Below are 26,911 nucleotides of genomic sequence, written 5' to 3'. Positions count from 1 at the left end.
GGTTAGCATGTAAGCTAACGTTAGAATACTGTTGGGTTGTGGAGGTTAGCATGTAGGGCGCCGTATCCCTAAGCTAACATTAGAATACTGTTGGGTTGTGGAGGTTAGCATGTAAGCTAACATTAGAATACTGTTGGGTTGTGGAAGTTAGAATGTAGGGCGCCGTATCCCTAAGCTAACGTTAGAATACTGTTGGGTTGTGGAGGTTAGCATGTAAGCTAACATTAGAATACTGTTGGGTTATGGAGGTTAGCATGTAGGGCGCCATATCCCTAAGCTAACGTTAGAATACTGTTGGGTTGTGGAGTTTAGCATGTAAGCTAACATTAGAATACTGTTGGGTTGTGGAGGTTAGCATGTAAGCTAACGTTAGAATACTGTTGGGTTGTGGAGGTTAGCATGTAAACTAACGTTAGAATACTGCTGGGTTGTAGAGGTTAGCATATAGGGCGCCGTATCCCTAAGCTAACGTTAGAGTACTGTTGGGTTGTGGAGGTTAGCATGTAAGGCGCCGTATCTCTAAGCTAACGTTAGAATACTGTTGGGTTGTGGAGGTTAGCAACAGCTGCTTGGCAATATCGGCTACTCATGTAGAGCAAATATATATATATATTTATCTTGAATTTCCCCTTGGCGATCAATAAAGTATCTATCTATCTATAGGCTACTATTCATTTGATTGATGTAAATGGAGACGTCTCTTATCCTAAGTATACGTTTGAAACTGAAATACTGATGGGGAAAGTGAACAGTCCAATCAGTAGACTATGACAAGTTACACACACACACACGCACAAACGCTTGCACACACACAAACACTGAAACACTAGTGGGGAAAGTGAACAGTCCAATCAGTAGACTATGATAAGCTACACAAGCACACACGCACGCACGCACACACACACTATGATAAGCTACACAATTAGGTTGCTTTGTTTCCAGGCTTCTTCCAGTGCTACTGACAGCTGACAACAGGCTACGTACAGTATGTGTGTATGTGTGTATGCGTGCATGTGTGTGTGTGTATGCTTGTCTGTGTGTGTGTGTGTGCGTGCCTGTGTGTGTGTATGCGTGTGTGTGTGTGTGTGTGTACGCAAGTGCGGACGTGTGTGTGTGTACGCTAGCATATGTGTGTATGCGTGTGTGTGTGTACGCGTATGAGGGGCCGCCTAGGCCTTGATTCATACTTGGTCTTACACACACTATCATAATCTTGCATATACACCACTATACTCATAAACACTCACTATTATAATCCTTTTACATGTATGTATGAGAGGGTATAGTCGTGTATGTGAGAGAGTATAGTAGTGTATGTGAGAGAGTATAGTAGTGTATGTGAAGGAGTATAGTAGTAAATGTGAGAGAGTAAAGAGTATAGTAGTGTGTATATGAGAGAGTATAGTAGTGTATGTGTATATCACATACACTACTATACTCTCTCACATACACTACTATACTCTCTCACATATACTACTATACTCTCTCATATACACTACTATACTCTCTCACATTTACTACTATACTCCTTCGCATCCACGACTATACTCTCTCACATACACGACTATACTCTCTCACATACACTACTATACTCTCTCATATATACACACACACACATCAGTAAAACTCCAACCCCACTCACTACTCACCTCTCTCATTCCCATTGATTTCATCCTGTACAGAGAGAGAGAAAGAGAGAGAGAGAGACATTTATTTAAAATGTTCATTTATATTTTTTTAATCCAAAGTGACTTACATGTGGATTATATTACATGTGGAGTATATTACATGTGGAGTATATTACATGTGGATTATATTACAAGGGCTACTGCTTTTGTCCCCAGAGCATATTACATGTGGAGTATATTACATATGGATTATATTACATGTGGAGTATATTACATGTGGAGTATATTACAAGGGCTACTGCGTTTGTCCCCAGAGCAATTCAGGGTTAAGTGCTCAAGGGCACAACGGTGATTATTCTTGAATTTCCCCTGGGGATCAATAAAGTATCTATCTATCTATCTATCTATCTATTCAACCCATAACGCTGAACATGCAAACGTGTGTGTAGGTGCGTGCATGCGTGCGTGCGTGCATGAGTGTGTGTGAGTGTGTGTGTGTGTGTAGGTGCGTGTGTGCGTGCGTGTGTAAGTGCGTGAGTGTGTGTGTGTGTGTGTGTGTAGGTGCGTGTGTGAGTGTGTGTGTGTGTGTGTGTGTGTAGGTGCGTGTGTGCGTGCGTGTGTGAGTGCGTGTGTGTGTGTGTGTGTAGGTGCGTGTGTGCGTGCGTGTGTGAATGCATGTGTGTGTGTGTGTGTGTATGTAACCTGCGTTGTGTTGAACTGCGCAGCTCAGCCCTGCACTTGCCCACAAAAAACAGCAGCGAATCGGATCGGGATCGGTGTGCTAACGTTTGAGTTAAAAGCCCAGGTGTGCTAACGTTTGAGTTAAAAGCCCAGGCTATGAGCTCTCTCACTAGCACGGCTCTCTTTGTCTCTGATAGCTAATCTAACCCTAAACCAAAATGATCTAATAGCTAACCTAACCCTAACTCAAAACTAGCAAAGCGGTACAAAATATGACACCCGCTCATTCCTGCACATTCTATGCGTAAAAATAAATAACACTTGTCAATTTGTCTCCATCTCCTACTCCATCCCCTACTCTTGCGACTTTTATGTATGTAAAGAAGTGTGTGCATAGTGCGTGTTTGTTTTTGTGTTCATGTGAGCTTCTCTGCGTGTGTTCACTTGTGAGTGTGTGTGTGGGGGTAATGGGTTGTGTATGTGTGTGTGTGTTTAATTGTGTGTGTGTGTGTGTGTGTGTTTATCTATGTGTGTGTGTGTGTGTGCCTGCTTGCTTGCATGTGTATGTGTGTTTTTATGTGTGTGTGTTAGGGGTGTCACAATTCGATTTCGGTGGTTCGGAGTGAATTTCACCATAGGGTCGTTTGCACGATGACAGCGAGCCAAACACACCCCCAGAAGCTTTTTTCCCTTGGTCGAACATTGGTCGAGTTCGCGCTATCAGTCTATGTATCAGCCCAATTGCTTAGCGTTAGCACTTTTGGAACCAATCTTGGATCTTGTAAATTAACCCACTAATAATGGGCATAATATGACCAAACTTCTACAGTAGAGGAAGGGTACAAATAGTAGGGTTGCAAAGGGGCGTTAAATTTCCGGTAAATTTCCGTAAACTTACCGGAAACTTTCCATGGGAAGTTAAGCTGGGGAATTTTGGAAATATTCCAAATTGGAAACTTTCATGGAATTAAAGGAAATTATGGGAATTTACAGGAATTAACTGGGAATTTTTGGTAATTCCTACTGTTTCATATACAGACATTAACATTTTGTTTCGTAATAAACAATATGATTTGTTTGTTCGTATTTTCGCTTAGCTTGGCATACAAAGCTAGCTACCATGCTAGCGGGAATCCCATTCTCTGCCTATGGTTTACTAGCGTGCTAAGCTAGCAACACTGAAACCACTAAACTGCCCAAGAGACACCACGCCACTCAACAACAAAATCCAATTGGTTGGAACATTGACTATCATTTTGTTCAGTTAGAATCCCAGAAAATGGTAAAACAAATAAAAATATAACGACACAACATACCACCCCAACCAAACCTTATAGATTATGTAAGTTATATATAAATTGTCAAGCTTAATCAGACAGATTAATTGTCCCATTACAGTTTATGCAAAATGACGTACACCCATTTGAATGAGGACAAAAGTGACGACAAGCCCATAACTGGCAACTCTGTTTGCAAACTTCCCCCAGTTTCACACCAGTTATTCCCACATGAGATGACATTTTCACTGGGAATTAATTTTCCCCCGGAATTTATTTTCCCCATGCACATGAACGCACCATAGGTTTCCTTTATGTCTCGTAGCCTATGCTGATTGCTGTGTGCATGGGATTGACGCATGTGCAGGGTAGAAATTTGACTGAAATTGCATTAAATCAGGTTGTTTTAACTAATATTATTCTGCAAGATGGGGTTTTGTCCACTACATTTAAGTTCCCTGTTATAGACTAACTTGCCATATTAAAATTCCCAGTTTATTCCCATTAATTCCCGTTTATTCCCGTTAATTTCCGTATATTCCCGTTAATTCCCATGGAAAGTTTCCAACTTTGAAAACTCCCGGAATTTTGCAACCCTAACAAATAGACAAATAGGGTCTGTACTCATAAAACGAGGCATTGGAAAGTGTGTAAGTAGCCTACACCAGGAGTTTATTATGACCGCCGCTAGCGAAGCTAGTGAAGCGGTCATATAGGGATTGCCCCCCCCCCCGTCATCTACTTCCTGAATTTTTGGTCAACGATACCCGCGACACCGAAACACCGGGGCACATGAAATTTGGTGGGTATGTAGACTTTTACGGAAAAATTTCGTTTGGTCCCCGGGGCCACTCCCCCACCGCACTGGGCCCCCTGAAACCCCAAAAAAAGTTTTTCCTAAATAACTACCTGAACCGTGGCACTGAGGATGAAGATGAATGTTGGTCTCAAGGGCCCACATCAACCTAGCCCATAATCACTCATTTGTGATTTGCACCCCCCTGGTAAAATATGAAAATGCAATATTATTCTGCTTTAATCTGTCAGTACTCTGCCCTAGGACTCTGTTTATTTATAGCCCTCTGCTGGTCTGCTTCTGTTACACTGCAAAAAATTAATTCTAACCAAGTGTTATTAATCTTGGCAGACATAGTTGCTTGTTTTCAAGATGAGATGTCTTAAAATAAGTCAAACATTTTTTAAATTAAGTCAAATGATTTGACAAGAAAGAGCTAGGTAAGTCTCTTTATACTGAAAACAATACCAACTAGTTTTTTTTATCTTGATATAAGATTAATAACACTTAGTTAGATTTTGTTAGATAAGCAGTTTTTGCAGTGTATCACTGCATGTTTTTGTTTTGGCCCACCATGTGCCTTTTTGCCAACTTCCTGTCTTTGTTCTCTTTCCCGCCATTTTTTGTACTCACCTGTTTCTCATTTGCTTGTATTACCTGCCCTATTTATACCCTGCCCTACTGGTGTCTCATTGTCAGATTGTCTTTCTCCGTGTGGTAGGGATGGCCAAAGCGAGGCTTTATGAAACACTGAAACGTTCGAAGCAATTGTGCCGAATTGTTCCGAAGCTTCAAAACAATTCTGACACCTCAGAGCTTTTTAGGGTGAAACAAATCTGTCAAATGCTTCGTATTGAAGATGTAGTCTTTAAAGTTCGTGGCTCGCTGTGTTACCTGTGTTCAGTCTTTGTCAAAAGCTAAGCAGTCATGCCCTTGGTCAATTACTGGATGGGAGACCACATGAAGTCACAATAAAGAGAATCTTATTGCTGCCACTAGTGTTCTCTAAATCACTTTCTTATAAAAACTCTCGATTTTGACTATTCTGAGAGTTTAGTTTAAACTGTGTGGTTAATGATGAATCAAGAAAACTTATAAACGATCTGAAACAATACCTTACAAATCAAACGGGGATCGAACCACATTTGAGCAGCCTGGGATACCGTGCAAAAAACACCCTCACTAACCACTACACCATCATGGTTATTGCTTAAGAAAAATCTACACTGTTAATTGAACGCGCGGGCACGCCTGCCGACACCGGTGAAATGCACCGAAGGTTCACTTAACTTTGGTCACATGACATGGGGATTTTGAACGATGTTTCGAAGCAGTGGTCACATGACATGGCTGTTTTGAACCACGTTTCGAAGCAGTGTTTCGAAACACTTGTGCTTCGAAGCCTCGACACTGATTCGAGACGTCGGTTTTGAAAGTCACACCCCTACCGTGTGGTGATGTGCCCTAGTGCTTTGGCCTGTCTCTGGTTTGGAACTTGTGAGTTTGTGAGTTTTCCATTTTTTGTTTGGTAGTTTTTCCTGAACCTGTTTTTGGATTTTGAATCTGCCCGTTTTTTTTAATCTGCCTGTTTTTGACTACGATCCAGCCTCTTGAACTTTGCTTTGTTGGACTTGGCCTGGATTAACTGACAATTGGATTTTCCTTATTTCTGTTTTCTGCTGTTTGAAGAACTATTTTGGTTAAATTGTTTGAACTGCCTTATTGGCCGGTGGCTCTCCCCTGTCTGAGAATAAATCAGTGAACAGCATCTGCGCATTCTTGCCCCTCTCTTCAGTTGAGATGTTCAGAACTGCACCACATTTGATATGTATGATTAACCTGGCATTCTCTGGGGGTTTGCCAAGTTTCGTAGAATTTCATCCATGGGTGGGTCTAATAAAATGTAGGTTATGTGTACATTTAGTGACTGTACACTCATTGGCCTGTAGATGGCGGTGCACACATATACAGTATACTCTTTTGATACCGTGAGGGAAATTAGACATGCACACACACACACAGGCACGCACATACTATCGGTATCGGCAATTAGAACGGGCGATACATAATTACAAATTCAGTAGGATTAAAGGAAAGCCAAACATTCATCATCATCATCATCATCATGGCTGCATTTCCAGTATTGGCGATACATAGTCGTTTGACCACTAGATGGTGCATCCTTGCAGTGAGACGTAATTTTGTTGGAAGTTAAAAGTGGGTTGGAAAAACAATGGACGCTTTCTACAAGGACTGTAGTTTACCACAGAGAACGTCTAATAAGGATAGGACGATTTTCACATGAAATGTTATTCCCATTTCTTCTTGAAGCCGAAATAAATCTGAGAATGTTTATCGGACATGCTTGGTTATTACTGCACGTACGTTAATCCGCATAGCGGTCATATTTTGTACCGATATGCGGTACATCTAGTTTAAATAACACCTGATGGCTTCTACTCTCTGCTGCTACCTCTACGTCAACTCTCTCCCTCCCTCTCTCTCTCTCTCTCTCCCTCTCTCTCTCTTCCTCCCTCCTTCTCTCTCTCTCCCTCCCTCCCTCTCTCTCTCTCCCCCTCTCTTCCTCTCTCTCTCTCCCTCTCCCTCCCTCTCTTCCTCCCTCCCTCCCTCTCTCTCTCTCCCTCTCCCTCTCTCCCTCTCTCTCTCCTTCACTTCTGTGATTTGGGAAAAGCCCGTAAAAGTCCTTTGCAAAACTCACAAATGTAAGGGAAAAGCTAGTGAATTCAACACTCCATAGACATATATTGATAACTGGATGATATTTGAAATACTTTTTAAGTGTTGACCTGAAAATACAAGCATTTATAAAACTCGGATGCATTGCTTTCTGCCAGGACTTTTATGGTGTGTGTGTGTGTATGTGTGTGTCTGAGTGTGTATGTGTGTGTGTGTCTGAGGGCCAGAACGCTTTTGCGCCCACTCAGGCGTATTTGTTTCACAACGTGCGTGTAAAATCATTGTGAGGTATGTACAAACAGGCCGCAATGATGTTAAAGCACAAACTGCTTGTCGCAGGAGCTGAAAAGGGCACATTGCGTTTTTCGTGTCATGCATATGCATTCATGGGAGGATCCAGGGGAACGTGGGAGTTTAGCGTAAAGAGATGGGAGTGGAAGAGTAAATAGCGCCTAATTATGTATTCCGTGGTATGTACAAAGACTGCTTGTGAAAGTCTATTCTGCGCCTAAATACTATACTTCCGTCTTGTAAAAGCAGGTGTTAATCCAAATTGCAGTTCAATGCGTCAATAAGAGAACCAAAGACAACAGAATCGCTATTTAGAACACCAGTTTTTTAAGCAGTACTATCAAAAGCAACCTTAACTTTCGTTGGCCTTTCAAAAGTCTTACTTTCACTTTCACGTCATTCACTTAAACTTTCCTACTTGCTAGATTTGACCAATCTTCCATAGCCTACCTGCACAAGTAGTTTGAGTAGAACTACTGATCTTCATTATCTCCCTGCTTGTTGACATCTTATCACGTATGGTATTATTTCATGATCGCTAAACGTTTGATTATTTTTAATGTTGTCATCAGTTAACTTCATTCAACTGCGCTTGTATGTAGGCGCTGCCATTCAGTTGTGGACGTTCGTAAATTGCGTTTATGGGCGGAGAAAGGCAGAGAAAGGCGCAGTTTACACTAAGGATTGAACGATTGATAAATACGACGGAAACTTGGGTCTGATTGCGTTCGCAATCTGCGGTTTGTCCATGGCGTTGATAACGCCACGTTCGCAAATGTACGTACATCTGGGCCTGAGTGTGTACTGTATGTGTGTGCATCTCTGAGTGTGTGTGTGTGTGTGTGTGTGTGTGTGTGGTGTACCAGGATTCTCCTGTACTTGCAGCTGTTCCTGTGAGGAATAACAGAAGCTTTGTTCAACCCAACAGCTGATCCCTCTCTCCCTCCTCCTCTCCCTCCTCCTCTCCCTCTCTCCCTCCTCCTCTCCCTCTCCCTTCCTCTCTCTCTCCCTCTTCCTCTCTTTCTCTTATCCTCCTCTCTCTCATCCTCCTCTCTCTCCTCTCATCCCGCTTTCCCCCCTCTCTCTTTCTCTTATCCCTCTCTCTCCCCCTCCTCTTTCTCTCTCCCTCCTCCTCTCTTTCTCTCATCCCTCTCTCCCCCTCCTCTTTCTCTCTCCCTCCGCCTCTCTTTCTCTTATCCCTCTCTCTCCCTCCTCCTCCTCCTCTTACTCTCTCATCCCTCTCTCCCCCTCCTCTCTCTTTGTCTCACCCATTATCTCTTTCTATCTGTCTTTTTTTCTCTCATGCATTCTCTTTCTCTTCATCTTGCTCTATTCCTCTCTCTCTCCACCCCTCTCTCTGTCATTTACTGGCATGATAGTGTGTGTGTGTGTGTGTGTGTGTGTGTGTGCGCGCTAGGGGTGGCATGATTCATGAAAAAAAAAAAAACTGTTCGGTTTGCTTGTTTCAGTTGGGGGCATGTGTGCATCGTATGGTGGGTTGGGGGCATGTGTGCATCGTATGGTGTTGATGGGGGCATGTGTGCATCGTATGGTGTTGATGGGGGCATGTGTGCATCGTATGGTGGGTTGGGGGCATGTGTGCATCATATGGTGTTGATGGGGGCATGTGTGCATCGTATGGTGGGTTGGGGGCATGTGTGCATCGTATGGTGGGTTGGGGGCATGTGTGCATCATATGGTGTTGATGGGGGCATGTGTGCATCGTATGGTGTTGATGGGGGCATGTGTGCATCGTATGGTGGGTTGGGGGCCACCCAAGGGCCACCCAGGAGGTGGAGGATGCGCCAGCGTCACATAAGTCTGGGATCATTTGGGATTTAGTTTTATGTTTTATGTTATATTGTTTAGTTTTATGTTTTATGTTAACATAGTGTGATATTTAGTTTTGATGACACTGGAAAGAGTGGTTGATAGAACTGCGACTGTGTGCAAGCATTGCTCAACGCATATTCATTATGCTAGTGCCGGCCCGGAGTTGCTAATCGGGAGCCTCGGGAGGATTCCCGGTGGGCCGTTAACGTTTTGGGCCGATCTGAATATCGTGAGCTGAAATAGATTGTTTCTGAAGTTAAAGTTTTGGGTCGGTCTGAATATCGTGAGCTGAAATAGATTGTTTCTGAAGTTAAAGTTTTGGGTCGGTCTGAATATCGTGAGCTGAAATAGATTGTTTCTGAAGTTAACATTTTGGGCCGGTCTGAACATTGTGTGCGGTCTCAGCCCCTTACTCACAGTTTCCCAAATATTAACAAAGTAGCCCTCACAAACACTGTTTGGAAGTTGCAAGTTTATATGTGCAATCATTAAGAGGAGCAGGAGGCTATATGACCGGCCCCTCGTCCAGTGGCACGGCTCTGACCAACTCTCACGTGTGCAGCCGAGACGTGCGGTAGGCTAATGATGACACATTTGGAGACGTGCGGTAGGCTAATAATGACACATTTGGAGACGTGCGGTAGGCTGATGATGACACATTTGGAGACGTGCGGTAGGCTAATAATGACACATTTGACTCTAAGGTGACAGCAGATGTGTACAGGGCTCTCAAGTTTTGAGGAGTGCTCCTCCTCTCCTCCACAGCCATGTTGAGTTCTCCCAGCGTGGGCCTGCCCAGCTCCATGGCGACGGTGGCAAGAGTGACATTCCCCGTCGACCCCAGTTCTCAGTTCTGTCATATCAAGTGACCTAGAGGTCTGAAATGTGGTCAGTTCAGAGATGCTTGTTATCCGGCAGAAAGAAACAATATTCTAGCCTCTGTAACTCTGTCAGTACATCACACACAGTTATTCGAATTGTTTTCCAAAAAAATGCAGTGTCTCAGCTTTCCAAAGAGGCATTTGATTATAGGCCAAAGTATGTAGGAGCAAGTATATGATGTGCAATATTGGGCAAAAAAAATCTAAATGGGACATAAGTATAATTTATAATTGCTCAGACTTGCAGAAGAAAAGATTTGACACATGGCATTGGCAATTCAATAATGGGCCTTTTCACCACCACCTCTGAGCATCCACTAACCTGCAGCCACTAACCTGGCCTATTAGGGGCTTTCCTCTCAGGGTGAATGAGAGGATGCTTAATTGCTTAATGGCTTTCCTCTGAGGGCGAATGAGAGGATGCTTAATTGCTTTTTACCTGACATTTTTGAAAGACAGATGCAATAATTAAAGCATCCATGGCCAGGATAATTATGATAACATATTATTATTATATTATTATTATAACATATGAAAATATTTTAAAAGTGACCTATAACATTGACTATGCAATACACTTTAATTGATTTAGTATTTATTTACCTTTATTTATTTAGTGCTAATAAAATGATTAAGCCTATTTGGTGAGAGAGAGATGTTTATAATGCAGGGCTTAAAGCAACAAAAATTGTCTGTGCTTGAAGTTATCAGACATTTATGAGGACGTCATATGTTGTATCATTGCCTGTTTTTAAATCTTAAGCATACCAGCTCACGCCTGAATTTAGGGACGGTGCCTGAACACTTTAAGCGTGATAATGTGACAATTTGTCAGTCATCGTGTGATAACAAAAATATGACTACTTGTTCTAAGCAGGTGTTGTCGGTGAACAGGCTGTAACTGTTGGCTAAGTTCAGACACTCATGAACAACTGCTAATTATCTGGGAAACATTTTCTAACAGCAGTCAAGTTGTCATTGTTCGTGTCAAACAAGTTGTGAATTTGTTGTAACATTAAAACATGACTTACTGCTCAAAGTGATGCTCGAAGCTCCAGTGGTTTCCTCTGAGTGTGAACGAAACTTTCGGTAGCAGAATCATGTGAACACTTCCAGGGTATGCTTTTTTTCATTGGTTGTTGTGTTAAATCTTACCCAGATACAATAGTGCTATTTTCTGATTGGCTATTGTGCAGCCCCTTTCTTTTTTTTGATTGGCTGATCAGTGGCGGACTCGTCTAAGAACCCCAGGGGAGACAAGCTCGGTTCCATAGTGAGAGCAGCGCAGCCAGTGACGGACTGGACGGTCTGGCATTTGGGCAGATGCCAGAAGGGCTGCGGCCTCTCGTGGGCCGTTTGGGCCGACCAATCACGGGGCGGCATGCTTGTCGGGTTCGCGCGGCCCCTTCATCGTAAGGCCCACTATCAAGCATCAATAGTGTTAATTGGCTTCAAATCAGCCATTTATCTCTAACTCCCTCTTTCTCCTACATGTTAGGGAAACTGATCAGTATTTATACCAGATATGAGTCTCTATACTACAGTCATGGTGACCCTCAATATTTACATCAGTCTACATTCTTTTGTAGCCTTATTCAATCAAATGTTTAAAAAGTGCATTGTTTGAAATTGAAATACAATAAATATGCCTGTATCTTTTATTTTATTATTGGTTTACAAAAATTATATGAAGCAATGACTTCTGGGAATTTCAAAACCGAATGCGTCTACTTCCTTCAGCACGGGGAATTGTATGCCGATCTAGCATGCCTTGATCCTCGGAATTTTCCCCTTATAAAAGCTAATAAACTGCCCCCAAATGCACTTCGAAACATAAGTGAATGTCTGCTTAAATTTAGTGAAGATGCTACAGTCAAAAAATTACAGTTGGAATTGACACATCTCACCACGCATTGGGACAGCCTGAAAAAGTCTCCTCTAAACGAGTACACAGTCAGAGCGTCGGACTTTGATGATGTCGTGGAGATAGAGGAAGATACAGAAATAAACCTGGTGAGCAAGAAATGTGCTACCTGCAAGAATTGTGCAATCTGTTGCTATTTCCTTCTCAGCAGTTAAACCTCTTTACCTGTGCTTACAACAATATATGGTTAGCATATAAATTCCTACTAACACTGTCATGTACTCAAGTGGCATGCGAACAGAGTTTTTCCACTCTTAAATTAATCAAGAATCTAAGGACACGATTGTCACAGGATAATTTGGAGGCCTTTATGCTGATGGCGACAGAGAAAGAGGTCGTAATGAACTTGGATGCTGATGACGTGATAGACAGGGTTGTGGAGAAGAGCAAGCTCCTTCGCACCTTGTTAACTGCATGACGTTAATTAAGACACGTTCGTGGAGCGGCTGCTCTGATGATCTATTCTAGGCTATTCTTTTTTCATTTTCATATTTCATATTGCATTCATTTTTTGGGAGTTGTGCATTGATATATCCATGTTCTTGGTTCAGTCTTTATGCATATTAAAGTTAGAGTTCATCACCAATGGGGCTACAAACGTGCGTGTTATTTCCGTGCGTGTGAAGTTTTATCTGTGCGTGCGCGTCCCCGTGTGGGCCACTGGCTGGTGAAAATGCCGTTTTGCAGCCATGGAAGTTTTGGGCGCTGCGGAATATTAAATGTATTATAAGTAGTTTTTCTGCGTGAGAAATACAATGTGTGGCGGGAGTGCGTGACTAAAGACCGAAATGAGTGACTGTCACGCTCAATGCGTGACACTTGAGAGCCCTGCGTGTAGTAGTCTAATAATAACTAATTTTACTCTCAGGTAATAGCAGGTAGGTAATAACAGATCTCAAAAGGTCTCGAAAATAAAATATCATTAAAATGTGTGTTGGGTCCTCCACACATTCAGTTTCAGTGAGCAAATAGCCCTGTTAGAGAAACCAGAGGAGGCCTCAAATTCGGCATTTACAGGGCTTGTCACTGTTATGTGGTAGCCTAGAAGCTATCTTGCATAGCTCGGGTAGGCTTTGCTATGTTTAGAAATAAGATATTCTGTAATATTTCAGTCAATCTTACTGTGCTAAAAAGGAACAAAAGTCCTTGTAGATGGCCATAACACATTCTACTTGTTAGTGCCAAATAAATGAAAAGCAATTTGAAATCATCAATGTCTTCACTCTTGCTGTATCAAAATCTCACCTCTTCTCAGAGATGGTCTCAATGATGTGCTTAAAGTCAAGTCAATTATGATATAACTATTTTTTAATACTGTAGCCTAAATAGTGGATAATTAGTATCATATGCTGAAGTATATTTCTGAAGTGTTGAAAAAAGAAAAAAAATAACCACAAGAGCCATATAGACCCGAAAATCATAACCGTGATACGAACCAAACCGAACCGAACCGTGGGTTTTGTGAACCGTGCCACCCCTAGTGTGAGTGTGTGCGTGCGTGCGTGCGTGCGTGCGTGTTACCCGTAGTGCAGACTCTGGTGGGTAGACGATGAAGTGGCGGAGTGTGAATCCGAAACCTTGAGCGGCGTGTGTCCGTTGCAAGAGCAGAGTTCTTGGCCCCGCCCACCGCACCGTAGCCCTGCCCTCCAGCACCGGCCGAGGGTTCTCATTGGAGGAGCCCAGCCCATCTCGGAGTATGGAAGCCTATGAGGGACATCATGAGCCCGTCAGTGCTACAGAGAACAAGGCAGCCAGCAGCACAGATAACCACACCCTACATACTAGAGTGCGGTTCGGGCCGCAAATTTCTGTCCGAACCCGGCCCGTGTCCGACAGAGTTGCGTCCGAACCCGACCCCGACAGGCATTTTCATTTTTATGTCCGAACCCGACCCGAGCCCGACGCACATGATGCCTCAGTTACAAATGGAATGGAACAACAAATGGAATTCTTGTCTACAGAATCAGATGAGCGTGCACACACGCAGGTCACACACAGCACACATTAACAAGAGGCCCAAGCAAGTAGAATTCTAGTCTTACCATTGACGAAAAGTCTTGAAATGAACTGCAACAGTCTTTGAAACTACAAGAGGAAATCCTCCTCCAGTTGAACGAGACGACCATATAACCAACCGGTAGCCTATGACTTTACCACAGTATGCAACGCAAATAGGACTGCCTTCACATAGTAGGCCTAGACTTAATTTGCTTAGTTTTCTTTGGTCTTAAAACAACTTTTTTTTTAATATCACCCAAGACATGCCGCCTGAAATGCACATGCGTTGTCAAGGCTACATAAACAAATCTTGCACACAGGAAGAAAGCTGTTAGGTCTTTTTTACATTTTATTTTATGCTCAAAAAACAAACGTTTGCATCATGTAAAGCAGACCTGTTGGTTACCCAACATAATAAGCTATTTTAAATGTAAAGCTTCCAATGCATATCGCCCACATGTGTTCGAACCCGAACCGCACCCGACCTGACCCGTAGCCACACACTCTACACACACACTCTACTACACACACACCCTACACACACACTCCCCACACCTACACACACACACACCCTACACCTACACACCCTACACCTACACACACACACCCTACACACACACCTTACACCTACACACACACACCCTACACCTACTCACACACCCTACACACACACTCCCCACACCTACACACACACACACCCTACACCTACACTCCCCACACCTACACACACACACACCCTACACCTACACACACACACCCTACACCTACACACATACACCTTACACCTACACACACACACACACCCTACACACACACTCCCCACACCTACACACCCTACACCTACACACACACACCCTACACCTACACACACACCCTACACACACACACCCTACACACACACTCCCCACACCTACACACACCCTGCACCCTACACACACACACTCCCCACACCTACACACACACACACCCTACACCTACACACACACACCCTACACCTACACACACACTCCCCACACCTACACACACACACCCTACACACACACTCCCCACACCTACACACTCCCGACACCTACACACACACACCCTACACACACACTCCCCACACCTACACCCTACACCTACACACACACACTCCCCACACCTACACACACACACTCCCCACACCTACACACCCTACACACACACTCCCCACACCTACACACTCCCCACACCTACACACACACACCCTACACCTACACACTCCCCACACCCTACACACACACTCCCCACACCTACACACACCCTACACCTACACACACACACACACCCTACACCTACACACTCCCCACACCTACACACACCCTACACCTACACACACACACTCCCCACACCTACACACACACTCCCCACACCTACACACACACACTCCCCACACCTACACACACACTCCCCACACCTACACACACCCTACACCTACACACACCCTACACCTACACACTCCCCACACACACCCTACACCTACACACTCCCCACACCTACACACACCCTACACCTACACACACACACTCCCCACACCTACACACACACTCCCCACACCTACACACTCCCCACACCTACACACACACTCCCCACACCTACACACACCCTACACCTACACACACCCTACACCTACACACACCCTACACCTACACACACACACTCCCCACACACACCCTACACCTACACACTCCCCACACCTACACACACACACTCCCCACACCTACACACACCCTACACCTACACACTCCCCACACCTACACACACACACACACCCTACACCTACACACTCCCCACACCTACACACACACACACCCTACACCTACACACACACACTCCCCACACTCCCTACACCTACACACCCTACACACACACACACACCACACGAACCATATTGCCCCCATGTGTCCCAACCCGAACCGCACCCGACCTGACCCGTAGCCACACTCTACTACACACACACTCTACTACACACACACCCTACACACACACACACTCTACACAGTCTACACACACACCCTACACACTCACGCCCCACACCTACACACACACACCCTACACCTACACATATACACCTTACACCTACACACACCACACACACAAGTTTATTGATATAGCGCATTTCATACACAGAGGTCATTCATTGTGCTTTACATAAACAAAAGCAAACAGGAATAGCAAATAAAAGCATAGAAGGCCAATAGTCAAATAATATTTTAAAAGGTAAAGATCATAATAAAAAAGAAAACATAAAATGCACAAAATCATTTAAAAATAAAGAATAATGAAAAAGACAAAATAAAATACACAAGGTAGAATAATTTAAAGGCATATTGAGAATTTGTAACTCAGTGCAGTTAGCAGAAAGAACCTGAGAACCTTTGGTCTTTTAAATGGCTCTATCTTGGCTCTAAAACACACCCTACACACACACACCCTACACACACACGCTACACACACACCCTACACACACTAGGGTGTAGTGTACTGACTAGCACCAGATTTCTGAGTGCAGGGGACAAGCTGAGATGAGCTATGAGACATACGTTCACACTCGGTATCATGTTTCAACACACTTTAGGTCAATATCTCTAAAGGCCCCTACATACTCGCCATTCCCGACCTGTAGCGCGACAATGTGACGTCATGGGAGCGCCGTAACCATTTTTACTTGCCTGATACTCGTGGTGGTCGTGACACTAGTTGCAATATTCTCCCGAACAGAGGTGTTGCTGTTGTGAAAAGTCTATTGATACCTACTTTACACAGTAGAAGAAGCAGTCAGCAGTATTGGCGTCAATGGCAATGCCAGTAAAAGCTAGCCTCGGTGATGATACTTCAGACTTCAGTTGCTGCTATTCACAACCACCATCATTATCATCTAGTTTTCAATAGATAGATAGATCTATTTTGGCATGCTCAGCTGTAGAAAATAGAGTGGTGCGCTACCGTGCGCTACCTGCCCCGTGCTACCATGCGCTACCTGCCCCGTGCTACCTGGCCCCGTGCTACCATGCGCTACCTGCCCCGTGCTACCTGGCCCCGTGCTACCTGCCCCTTGCTACCGTGCGCTACCTGGCCCCGTGCTACCGTGCGCTACCTGCCCCGTGCTACCATGCGCTACCTGCCCCGTGCTACCATGCGCTACCTGCCCCGTGCTACCGTGCGCTACCTGGCCCGTGCTACCATGCGCTACCTGCCCCGTGCTACCTGCCCCGTGCTACCATGCGCTACCTGCCCCGTGCTACCTGCCCCGTGCTACCGTGCGCTACCTGGCCCCGTGCTACCATGCGCTACCTGGCGCTACCTGCCCTGTGCTACCGTGCGCTACCTGGCCCCGTGCTACCATGCGCTACCTGGCCCCGTGCTACCATGCGCTACCTGGCCCCGTGCTACCTGGTTCAGCACCAGCGAGATCTACGTCATTTTGACGCCACATTGCCGTGCTACCGTTCGGGAACTTGGAGTATGTAACCAGGGTTTCCTCAACTCAGGGTGAGGCCATCAGGGAGGTGTGTGTGTGTGTGTGCACCAGGGTTTCCGTTGTCTGGTAATTGCCGGACATTGGCCGGAAAAAAAATTAAATGTCAAAATTAAATCTCTCCATTCAAACTATCCGATTGAAATTGGCTAATAATCCCGACCCCTAACACAATCTGAATTTGAGAATAAGTCTAAAATGTAGGCCTATACTAAAGCAAGAATACGCATATGCTGCATTTCAAATAAAGCGCTCGCTTAAAACGTCTGTTATAAACAACGAACGAATGAGTGAGACGGTTCAAACATGGCCAGGCCCAGGTACACTAGCCTTAAAAGCTTTTTTCAGAGGCCAGATGCAATGGATGATGGTAAATCTGTAACGCCTGAAGCCTCAGATGTCTGGTCAGCTCCACCACCACCAGAGAAAAAGCCTGCTTTCTCTGTATGATCTGCAGGGTTAGTTGATGAAGAGATTGCTGATAATTTGCGCCACAATTGAATGGTATCATGTAACCACGGACCAAAAGAAAAAAAAAACGAAACATTTTCCAGAATAGGAAACATTTCTTAATTTAGTGTTATCAAATGAAGAGGCATAGCATTTGGGGGTAGTGGTGTGAGCGCTCATTCAATGTGTGTGCGCATCTGCGCAAGTGAAACTGTTGAACCACTGGAGATAACGTGGGTAGAACAAAGCGGATTCTTGCTGTCCATGAAAACAGCATAGAGACTGGCTAGATCTTTAAATTGATACTAGTTAAGCATGTTTAAGTTAGGCTAATATACATGTTGCATTCTACACACACCCTACACACATACACCCTACACACACACACACATCCTACACCTACACACAAACACACCCTACACACACACACCCTACACCTACACACCCTACACATCCTACACCTACACACACACACACCCTACACACATACACCCTACACAGACATGACAGACTTTGGACCTCAAAGCTACTCAGATCCCACACAGAGGATGTGCAGATCTACAGCACACTGTCTGCTCTGAATAGAATGCTTTAATTCACCTGTAAACACCTCTGGAATTGGAACACATTACTGTCTGCTCTGAATAGAATGCTTTCATTCACATGTAAACACCTCTGGAATTGCAAACACAGACACTGACATCTCTCAGAATGGTCAAAAAGTTAAAATATTATATAGTTATATTGTCAAAAGTACTGTTCCATACCAGAGGTTCTAGGAAACATGTTTATCTGGAATAGACATGTTGTTTCCTGTACCGTTGCACTTGTACTACCTACATCTGTTGGATTATTCAGAAAAGTTGATTCCTAATGAAAGTACTGTAGATTTATAAAGTGGAATCACAGTGGAAGTAATACAATGTGTGTATGTGTGTGTGTTAGCGAGGGAGAGAGAGAGAAAGAGAGAGTGTGTGTGTGTGTGTGTGAGAGAGAGAGAGAGACAGTGTGTGTGTGTGTGTGTGTGTGTGAGTTTCAATGTCTGATAGAGCTGTACATTCCCTGAACAACATTGAGCAGGGCCTGTTCAGACCTGAAGAGAGAGAGATAGAGAGGAATGTCAGGTAGAGAGAAAGGAAAGCAAGGGAGAGAGAGAGAGAGATAGAGAGGGAGGGAGAGAGAGAATGGGTAAAGTAGGGAGAGAGAGAGAGAGATAGAGAGGGAGGGAGAGAGAGAATGGGTAAAGTAGGGGGAGAGAGAGAGAGAATGGGTAAAGTAGGGAGAGAGAGAGAGAGAGATAGAGAGGGAGGGAGAGAGAGAGAAAGAGAGAGAGGGAGAGAGAGAGAGAGGGAGGGAGAGAGAGAGAAAGAGAGAGAGGGAAAGAGAGAGGGAGGGAAAGAGAGAGAGAGAGGGAAAGAGAGAGGGAGGGAAAGAGAGAGAGGGAGGGAAAGAGAGAGAGGGAAAGAGGGAGGGAGGGAAAGAGAGAATAGGTAAAGTAGGGAGGCAGAGACAGGTCCCAGCATGTTGAGTTTCGACCGCACAGTTCCTCTCAGCACCAAGAATACTCACCCTATCATTACACATACACACACACACACACACACAGTCATTTACACACCTCACACACACACACAGTCATATACACACCACACACACACACACTTACACACACACACACACACCACACATACTGTGCACACTTACACACACACTTATAAACACACACACACACACACACACACACCAAAAAAAGCCCTAGATTGGAGTTTAAACCAAATCTAACCCTAACCCTGCCTCTCCTCATAAAACACATTTCACTACACACACACACTACACACACACACACAGCTCTCTAGACTACACTACACACACACACAGCTCTCTACGCTACACTACACACACACACACTACACACACAAACAGCTCTCTAGACTACACTACACACACACACACACACAGCTCTCTACGCTACACTACACACACACACACAGCTCTCTACGCTACACTACACACAGACACAGCTCTCTACACTACACTGCACACACACACACACACACAGCTCTCTAGACTACACACACACACACAGCTCTCTACACTGCACACACACACAGCTACAGACACACACACAGCTCTCTAGACTACACACACACACACAGCTCTCTACACTACACACCCAGCTCTCTACACTGCACACACACACACACAGCTCTCTACGCTACACTGCACACACACACAGCTACAGACACACACACAGCTCTCTAGACTACACACACACACACAGCTCTCTACACTACACACACACACAGCTCTCTACACTACACACACACACACACACACAGCTCTCTACACTACACACACCCTACACACACACCCTACACCTACACACACACCCTACACACATGCACCCTACACATACACACCCTACACCTACACACATGCACCCTACACACACACCCTACACCTACACACACACCCTACACACATGCACCCTACACATACACACCCTACACCTACACACACACCCTACACACACACCCTACACCTACACACACACCCTACACACATGCACCCTACACATACACACCCTACACCTACACACGCCCTACACCTACACACATGCACCCTACACACACACCCTACACACATGCTCCCTACACACACACACCCTACACACATGCACCCTACACCTATACACACACACTACACACATACACCCTACACACACACACCCTACACACATGCACCCTACACACACACCCTACACACACACACCCTCCACACACATCCAAAACCTACACACACATACACCCTACACACACACACACACCCTACACACACACTCTCTACACTGTGCTTGGGCCCTAATAAGAACAGTGAGGGCTTCTACAGTCTGCAACTCTGAGTGTTGAAAACTCTACACACACACACACACACACACACACAGACACAGCTGTAAACAAACGGCCTCTGTAAGCAGCCCAGGCACTGGAAACTGAAAACAAAGTTTCAGCTTGTCCCCCAAACAAAAACAAAACACTATGTGGAGTTGCTCTGGGAATACTGACCTCTAATACTGACCTCACACGCTAACACACACACTATGTGGAGTTGCTCTGGGAATACTGAAGGGAGGGTGAGCTACGGAATCCTGACCTCTCTGGGAAAACTGACCTCTCTGGGAATACTGACCTCTCTGGGAATACTGACCTCACACGCTAACACACACACACACACACACACAGGCAACGGCCCATAGATCTCCCCTACCATAGGCCCCATGGAGCTCACTCTCTCTCTCACACACACACACACACATACAGTGGGCATCGCTTTCAAATGACCACTTCAGTCGCGCATTACGAGGCGTGAAGCTGCGTGAAGCTTTAGTACCACTTTCAGCCACTGTGCGTCGCTCTGCCACTGTACATCGCTCTGTACGCTCTTCTGAAAAAGCAGAAGCTACCTTTAAACGTAATTGTTACCGAGAGGAATCCCAGCCTACGAATTCAATAACAAAATAAATCGTAATTAAACATTACCTCGATTAAGGCTATTTGGGTATGGCTTAAGGCTTGACTACACAGTGGTAGCGAAAATCGAAATCTGCTTTTGATAGCCTACCGGTGCCGCTCCACAAAACGAACAAATATCTTAATTTGCTGTCTATGTTATTGTCAGTGTTGTGGGTAACGCAACTACGCAAATCAAAACAGTGTCTTAATTTGCCCTACTTCTTGACTGCAATGTAGTCAATTGACTGCTTGACATGTCATTTTTATTTTTCTGTACAATAAACAAATACATCTGCTTCATGCCGCAGAATTACATTCATATTTGGCTGACTGCAGACGCGCCACTTCCCTCCCCATATTCCAAGATTAAGATAGTAGCCTATACAAAAAGCACTTCATACTATCATAAAAAATCGTTAAAACGAATAGCTATTTGCAATTTGACGAAGCACTGGTCCTCATTTTGCGAATGCGAGGACGATATGAGCCTGTTGCATTTAGTTAGATGTCCAAGTCACACATAATGTTTGAAAACCACTGGCTCGTAATCCCAATAATTTAACACACGACAGTTGGATAGCCTACTTCATCATGTCCCCATGCCTACATTTTTGTGAGTAGCATAGAGATCGTTAAAAACAATAAAGTATGGCTCTCCGTTTGGGACATCGAAAGCTTATAATTTAATAGACTACTTAATATTTTTAATAGACTACCGTCGAAGATGCTGACTTGCAAAAGCCTCGGGATAACACGTTATCTCCACTATCATCAGTCATGCCACTTAATCAAAGTGGGGAATGAAATAAAAGTTTGAGAACCACTGGCTTAACAAGTTACCTGCAGTCCAGAACACAGAATCTGTTGCAATATTCTGATGATCGGCGATGATATCGGCAAATGTTTGTTTTCCAAAGTAAGAATTTTACTTCACCATGGACCTTCGACAATGAATAGCTCATTACACTTGTTAGGTACTGTTAAACGTAAGCCTACCTGGTATCATTACAAACATTATTCTGTGTCCTAAAACTGGCATATTTTATGGCATTGTGTCATGTAAGTTTGTTGCAAAATCTAGAGAAATGTGTGAGGTGGTCAGCGGTAGTGTTGTCACGATACCAAAATTATGACTTCGATACGATACCTGCCATAAATATCACAATGCTCGATACTGAAACGATACTATGGCGAAATCCTAAGATATCTGGAAAAGAAAGGACTAATACCTCCTCCAAGTGTATTGAGTCATTTGTGTTGAATTCGGTGCACTTTTGTAGTGTGCAGGTCAATTCTGGGTTCTAAACTTCCTACATAATTATTATTTTTATAGTCAGTAAAATAGTAGGCCTACTTTGTGTGATTAAGTCCTTTATTTTTTGTTATAGTTCATTTACATTGTGTTGTGTTTTGCCAATAAAGTAGCTTTAAATAGCCAAACTAGGCTAGATCAAGGTCAGTGTTAAAATTACTGCATGCAAATCACTGAATGCTATGCAGAGGGGCCTAATCTTTAGGCCATCTGATGTACAGTATAGGCTACCCTAGGCCTTCCCGTGTTCATGGGATTTCTTTGACAGTTGCAAAGGGGAAAATGTGAGGATAGTCTTCTTTGCTCCCAGTGTACAAGTACAACGTTCCAACCACTCAGGTCTTCGTCAGATAGGCCTACACCATTACCTGTTGCAATATATCTGTGTGCATTCCTACATTACGTCTATTTCTTTGATAACATGATTTGCTACCACGTAACAATAAGCCGCTATTATTATTAGGACTCAACACGCTTTGGTGGTATTATATGCTGTGGGCTTTAATTAGCGCATTTCAGGTAGCCTATCCTACATCTGGGCAATACTTATTATACAAATTGCAGTCTACATGCCATGACAAATATTACCAGTAGTACTGACCGAACATGAAATAGATTGTTTACAAGTTATGGTAATGTTATTCTGGCGTAAACATTGCGCTTTCATCACGTTAGCACCCTATGATTACAGCTCGTTATGTCTTGTCAAAATGATTACAGCTCGTTATGTCTCGTCAAAATTCATTGATGAAGGAAGGTTCGCTTTATCCCAGAGAACCATACTCGTTTCACTTAGGCTAGACTAAAAACAGAAGAGAAGAACTTGGCACTAACCATGTAGTCGTGTTTTCTATAGCATATTCGTTAACCTGTCGTTCTTTGAACAAAAATGTTGGGATATGTCTGTGAGGTGTTTAGCCAAGTTCCATGCGTAGCCTACTGCTTTTAAATGACTTTGAAACATATTTCACAAACGGGCCTCTGTGTACCTGATGGCTTGCCTTCACTATTCACGATGTATCTGAAATAGTTGCAGATTTCACTTCACCTTTTGTTTTATCCCTTTTGACCTTTTGTTTTTGCTTCCCTCAATGACCCTCCGAGAATAAATAAAGGTTGAATGAATGAATGAATGCCCAAAATAAAGGCCTGTGGTTTAAGCAGCCTACAGTAAATAACAGACCCGCCGGAATGTGCGTTATGATGCTTTTTTTACGAACAAAATGTTTTTGGTACCCTACGCACACTGCATGTTCTTAAATAACAATGATCATCAGTAATATTCGACCATTAATTTGGGTAAATGGGCAAGCGTGACCACCTTGATTGGCTGATGATTGTAACGCGGGCATGATTCCAAACACCTCCCTTACGATGATGAGTGACAGGTGACAGGTCTCAGAATGTGTGCGCTACACAAGGACGGAAGATGATGAATAACAAAGACTTTTATCTTACTACTAGGAGTAGGCTACTCCTAAATCGCACTTAAAGATTTTAGCTTGGAGTTTTCTCTTAAAAGTTATTCACAAAGCCTTTCAGACAACTCCTAAACTAGGAGTGAGTCTTCGTGGCTATGGATGACGTCATTACTCATGCACGAGCTTGACTGAAGTGACCACCTTGATTGGCTGACGATTGTAACGCGGGAATTCCAAACAACTCTCTTCCGATGATGAGTGACAGGTGACAGGTCGGAGAATGCGTGCGCTACACAAGTAGTGCGAAGGACGGAAGATGATTAATAACTGAATAAAAAGGCCTAGCCTAAATGAATAAAGAGTAAGGCAAAACAAATAGCCTAGTAGCCTAATGAAACATAGGCCTATGGATTGATGCAGTAGCCTACCTTTGCAACATTATTAAATTAATCTGTCACCATATGCCTAGGCTACGTTTGCAAAGAGGAGAACATTTTAATTTGATTCACAATGAAACGTTACAATTCATTTACATGTGAACAATGAGTAGTTTTGGTTGTTGTTGGTGGCGTTATTGCATCCCTTTTATGAATTGTTCCCTCGCGATTGGAAGCTCCTGTTGCGCATAGGCTACGCATTTCAAAACATCGCAACGTAAAATGCTACAAAAAAGCTGTTTATGAATAGGTCTTAGTGAGTTAGGAGTCCTCTCGACTTAAGCTGTCCCAGACTTAGGTGCTACTTTTAGGTCTAAAATGCTTCGTGAATTACTTTTTGTGAAAAAATTAGGAGTCCTAAAGTTAGGAGTGACACGCCCATTATTTTTAGGAGTTGCTCCTAAATTCGCCAGTTAGGAGCTACTTTTAGCCTTAAAATTCTTTGTGAATACGGCCCCTGAATAAAAAGGCCTAGCCTAAATGAATCAAGGCAAAACAAATAGCCTAGTAGCCTAATGAAACATAGTATCTTTGTAACATTATTAAATTATTCTGTTACTATGCCTACGTTTGCAAAAGAGAACATTGATTCACAATAATGTTACATTTAATTTACATGTTGACAATGATTAGCCTAGTTTTGGTTATTGTTGGCGGCGTTATTGCATGTTAATTATGCCTACAATGCAAAATTGCTTCCTCACGATTGGAAGCTCCTGTAGCTGCATAGGATTTCAAAACACGGCAAAATGCCGCAGGTTTGTGAATAGGTCTGTGAGTAAGGAGTCCTCTTGACTTCTTTTAAGCTGTCAGAGGTGGGAAGGTGTGATTTGTTGGGGGCAGGGCCGGATAAACTGGGCACAAATGTCTGATGGCCCCCCTTCCCCCCAGCCAACGTGAATCGGGTGGTTAGTTAATAGGCCTATCGTGAAGATTTTAGGCACGAGCACATCTGTGAGGCCAAGCCTCACCAAGTAGCTCGTTTGTTTACAACTAACATTCCATTTAATTAAACTGCTTTATAGGCTATGCCAAAATAGTTTTCAACATTTTGAATATTAGTGTCGGGTGAATTGAAATGTTCTTAAAGTAGCCTTATGGCTGAAAGCTGCTTGGGATCCCCCCCGTCAAGCAATATAACCATACAAACGCGCTTCCTGCACTCATTGTTTCAAAAGGAGTAATTTCGGCTTTGTCAGAACTGAAGAGCTGTGGATGGCACGGCACGGTATGCCCAATGAAAATAAATTAACGCAACGCAACACAACACAGACCCCGCTTCTCTCGCGTCAATCACTGACAGTAACCTAGAATAAATGCATGGGGAAAAACACTTCCCCATGACAAAGACATCGTAAAACACTGAAAGTTAATATTTTGTCACTAGCAACCAGGGCTCGAAATGAACGATGTCCCGACGTCCCGGGGACCATAAAAAATGCTTCCGGGACACAATAGAATGATGTCTGGGACAACTCTGGGACAGTAGAAAAAATGGCAAAGCAAATTTCAAAATAGGTACTTTTTTCTAAACTGTTCACATGGGAATCTAAACGTATCTTTCTCGTCTGGATAAAATGATACAACATTTGACCTGGCGTAACGGACAGCTGGCAAAAGCAGCGTCAGCCAGCTGATCTGTAAATAAGTGGTTTTGTAGCCTACACGCAGCCTTACAACACTGTTTAGGCTACTGCTCTTCAAATCATGGTAGGCTACAATGTTATTTTTGGTACAAATATAGTAAGATACCCAAATGGGCTGGGTGCTTGCGTTTCCTTAGGAATCCGCCATTTAATTGGTTAAATGAATATTAAGTAACGGCGGTAGGCCTAATGGGTCACTTTCCGATATAGAGGTTAACTTACCTAACTAGCAGGCAGGTAAATGGCATTTGTTTTCATGACAGACGAGATGACAGTCCTCTCTGACTAAAACGCTGCGTGTTTTCTGTCAGTGACAGACAAACGTCACCAATATCATGCTGAGCTAAATAGCCTACTGCAACTGCGATTTGACAAAACGATAGTGTTGCAAGGTAGCCTATAACAATGATAACAGTTATTTAAGTTAGCATTTGACATTTCGCTGTGGCAGTTCTAAGGCTAGGGGTGTCCAAACTGCGGCCCGCCACGCACTTTAATCCGGCCCGCCGAGCATTTATTAGTTTATCATAGATCCGGCCCGCCACGCACTTTAATCTGGCCTGCCGAGCATTTAGGTTATCATAGACCGCTCGCTATGTTTTCCATCAATAGACGACGTTGTGGCAACTGC

At 43.8% G+C, this 26,911-nt stretch overlaps 1 protein-coding gene across 1 annotated transcript in view; it reads right to left on the bottom strand.

The window, feature by feature from the left end:
* The window catches only part of LOC121699803 (rho GTPase-activating protein 23-like), a gene marked incomplete at its 3' end in the record, with an annotated part of 122,733 nt that overhangs the window by 77,128 nt on the left and 18,694 nt on the right, over positions 1 to 26,911 (bottom strand). Inside the window, exons 2-3 of the mRNA XM_042082237.1 lie at positions 13,530 to 13,712; positions 1,650 to 1,674 (exon numbers count right to left, since the gene is read on the bottom strand). Coding sequence (XP_041938171.1) covers positions 1,650 to 1,674; positions 13,530 to 13,712 — 208 coding nt within the window. The remainder of the gene's footprint in view (positions 1 to 1,649; positions 1,675 to 13,529; positions 13,713 to 26,911) is intronic.

This window comes from Alosa sapidissima, chromosome 24, assembly GCF_018492685.1.
Source record: "Alosa sapidissima isolate fAloSap1 chromosome 24, fAloSap1.pri, whole genome shotgun sequence".
Taxonomy (NCBI): Eukaryota; Metazoa; Chordata; class Actinopteri; order Clupeiformes; family Clupeidae; genus Alosa; species Alosa sapidissima.
The sequence above is the reverse complement of the archived record's forward strand: the minus strand, read 5'-3'. Positions and strand labels throughout refer to the sequence as shown.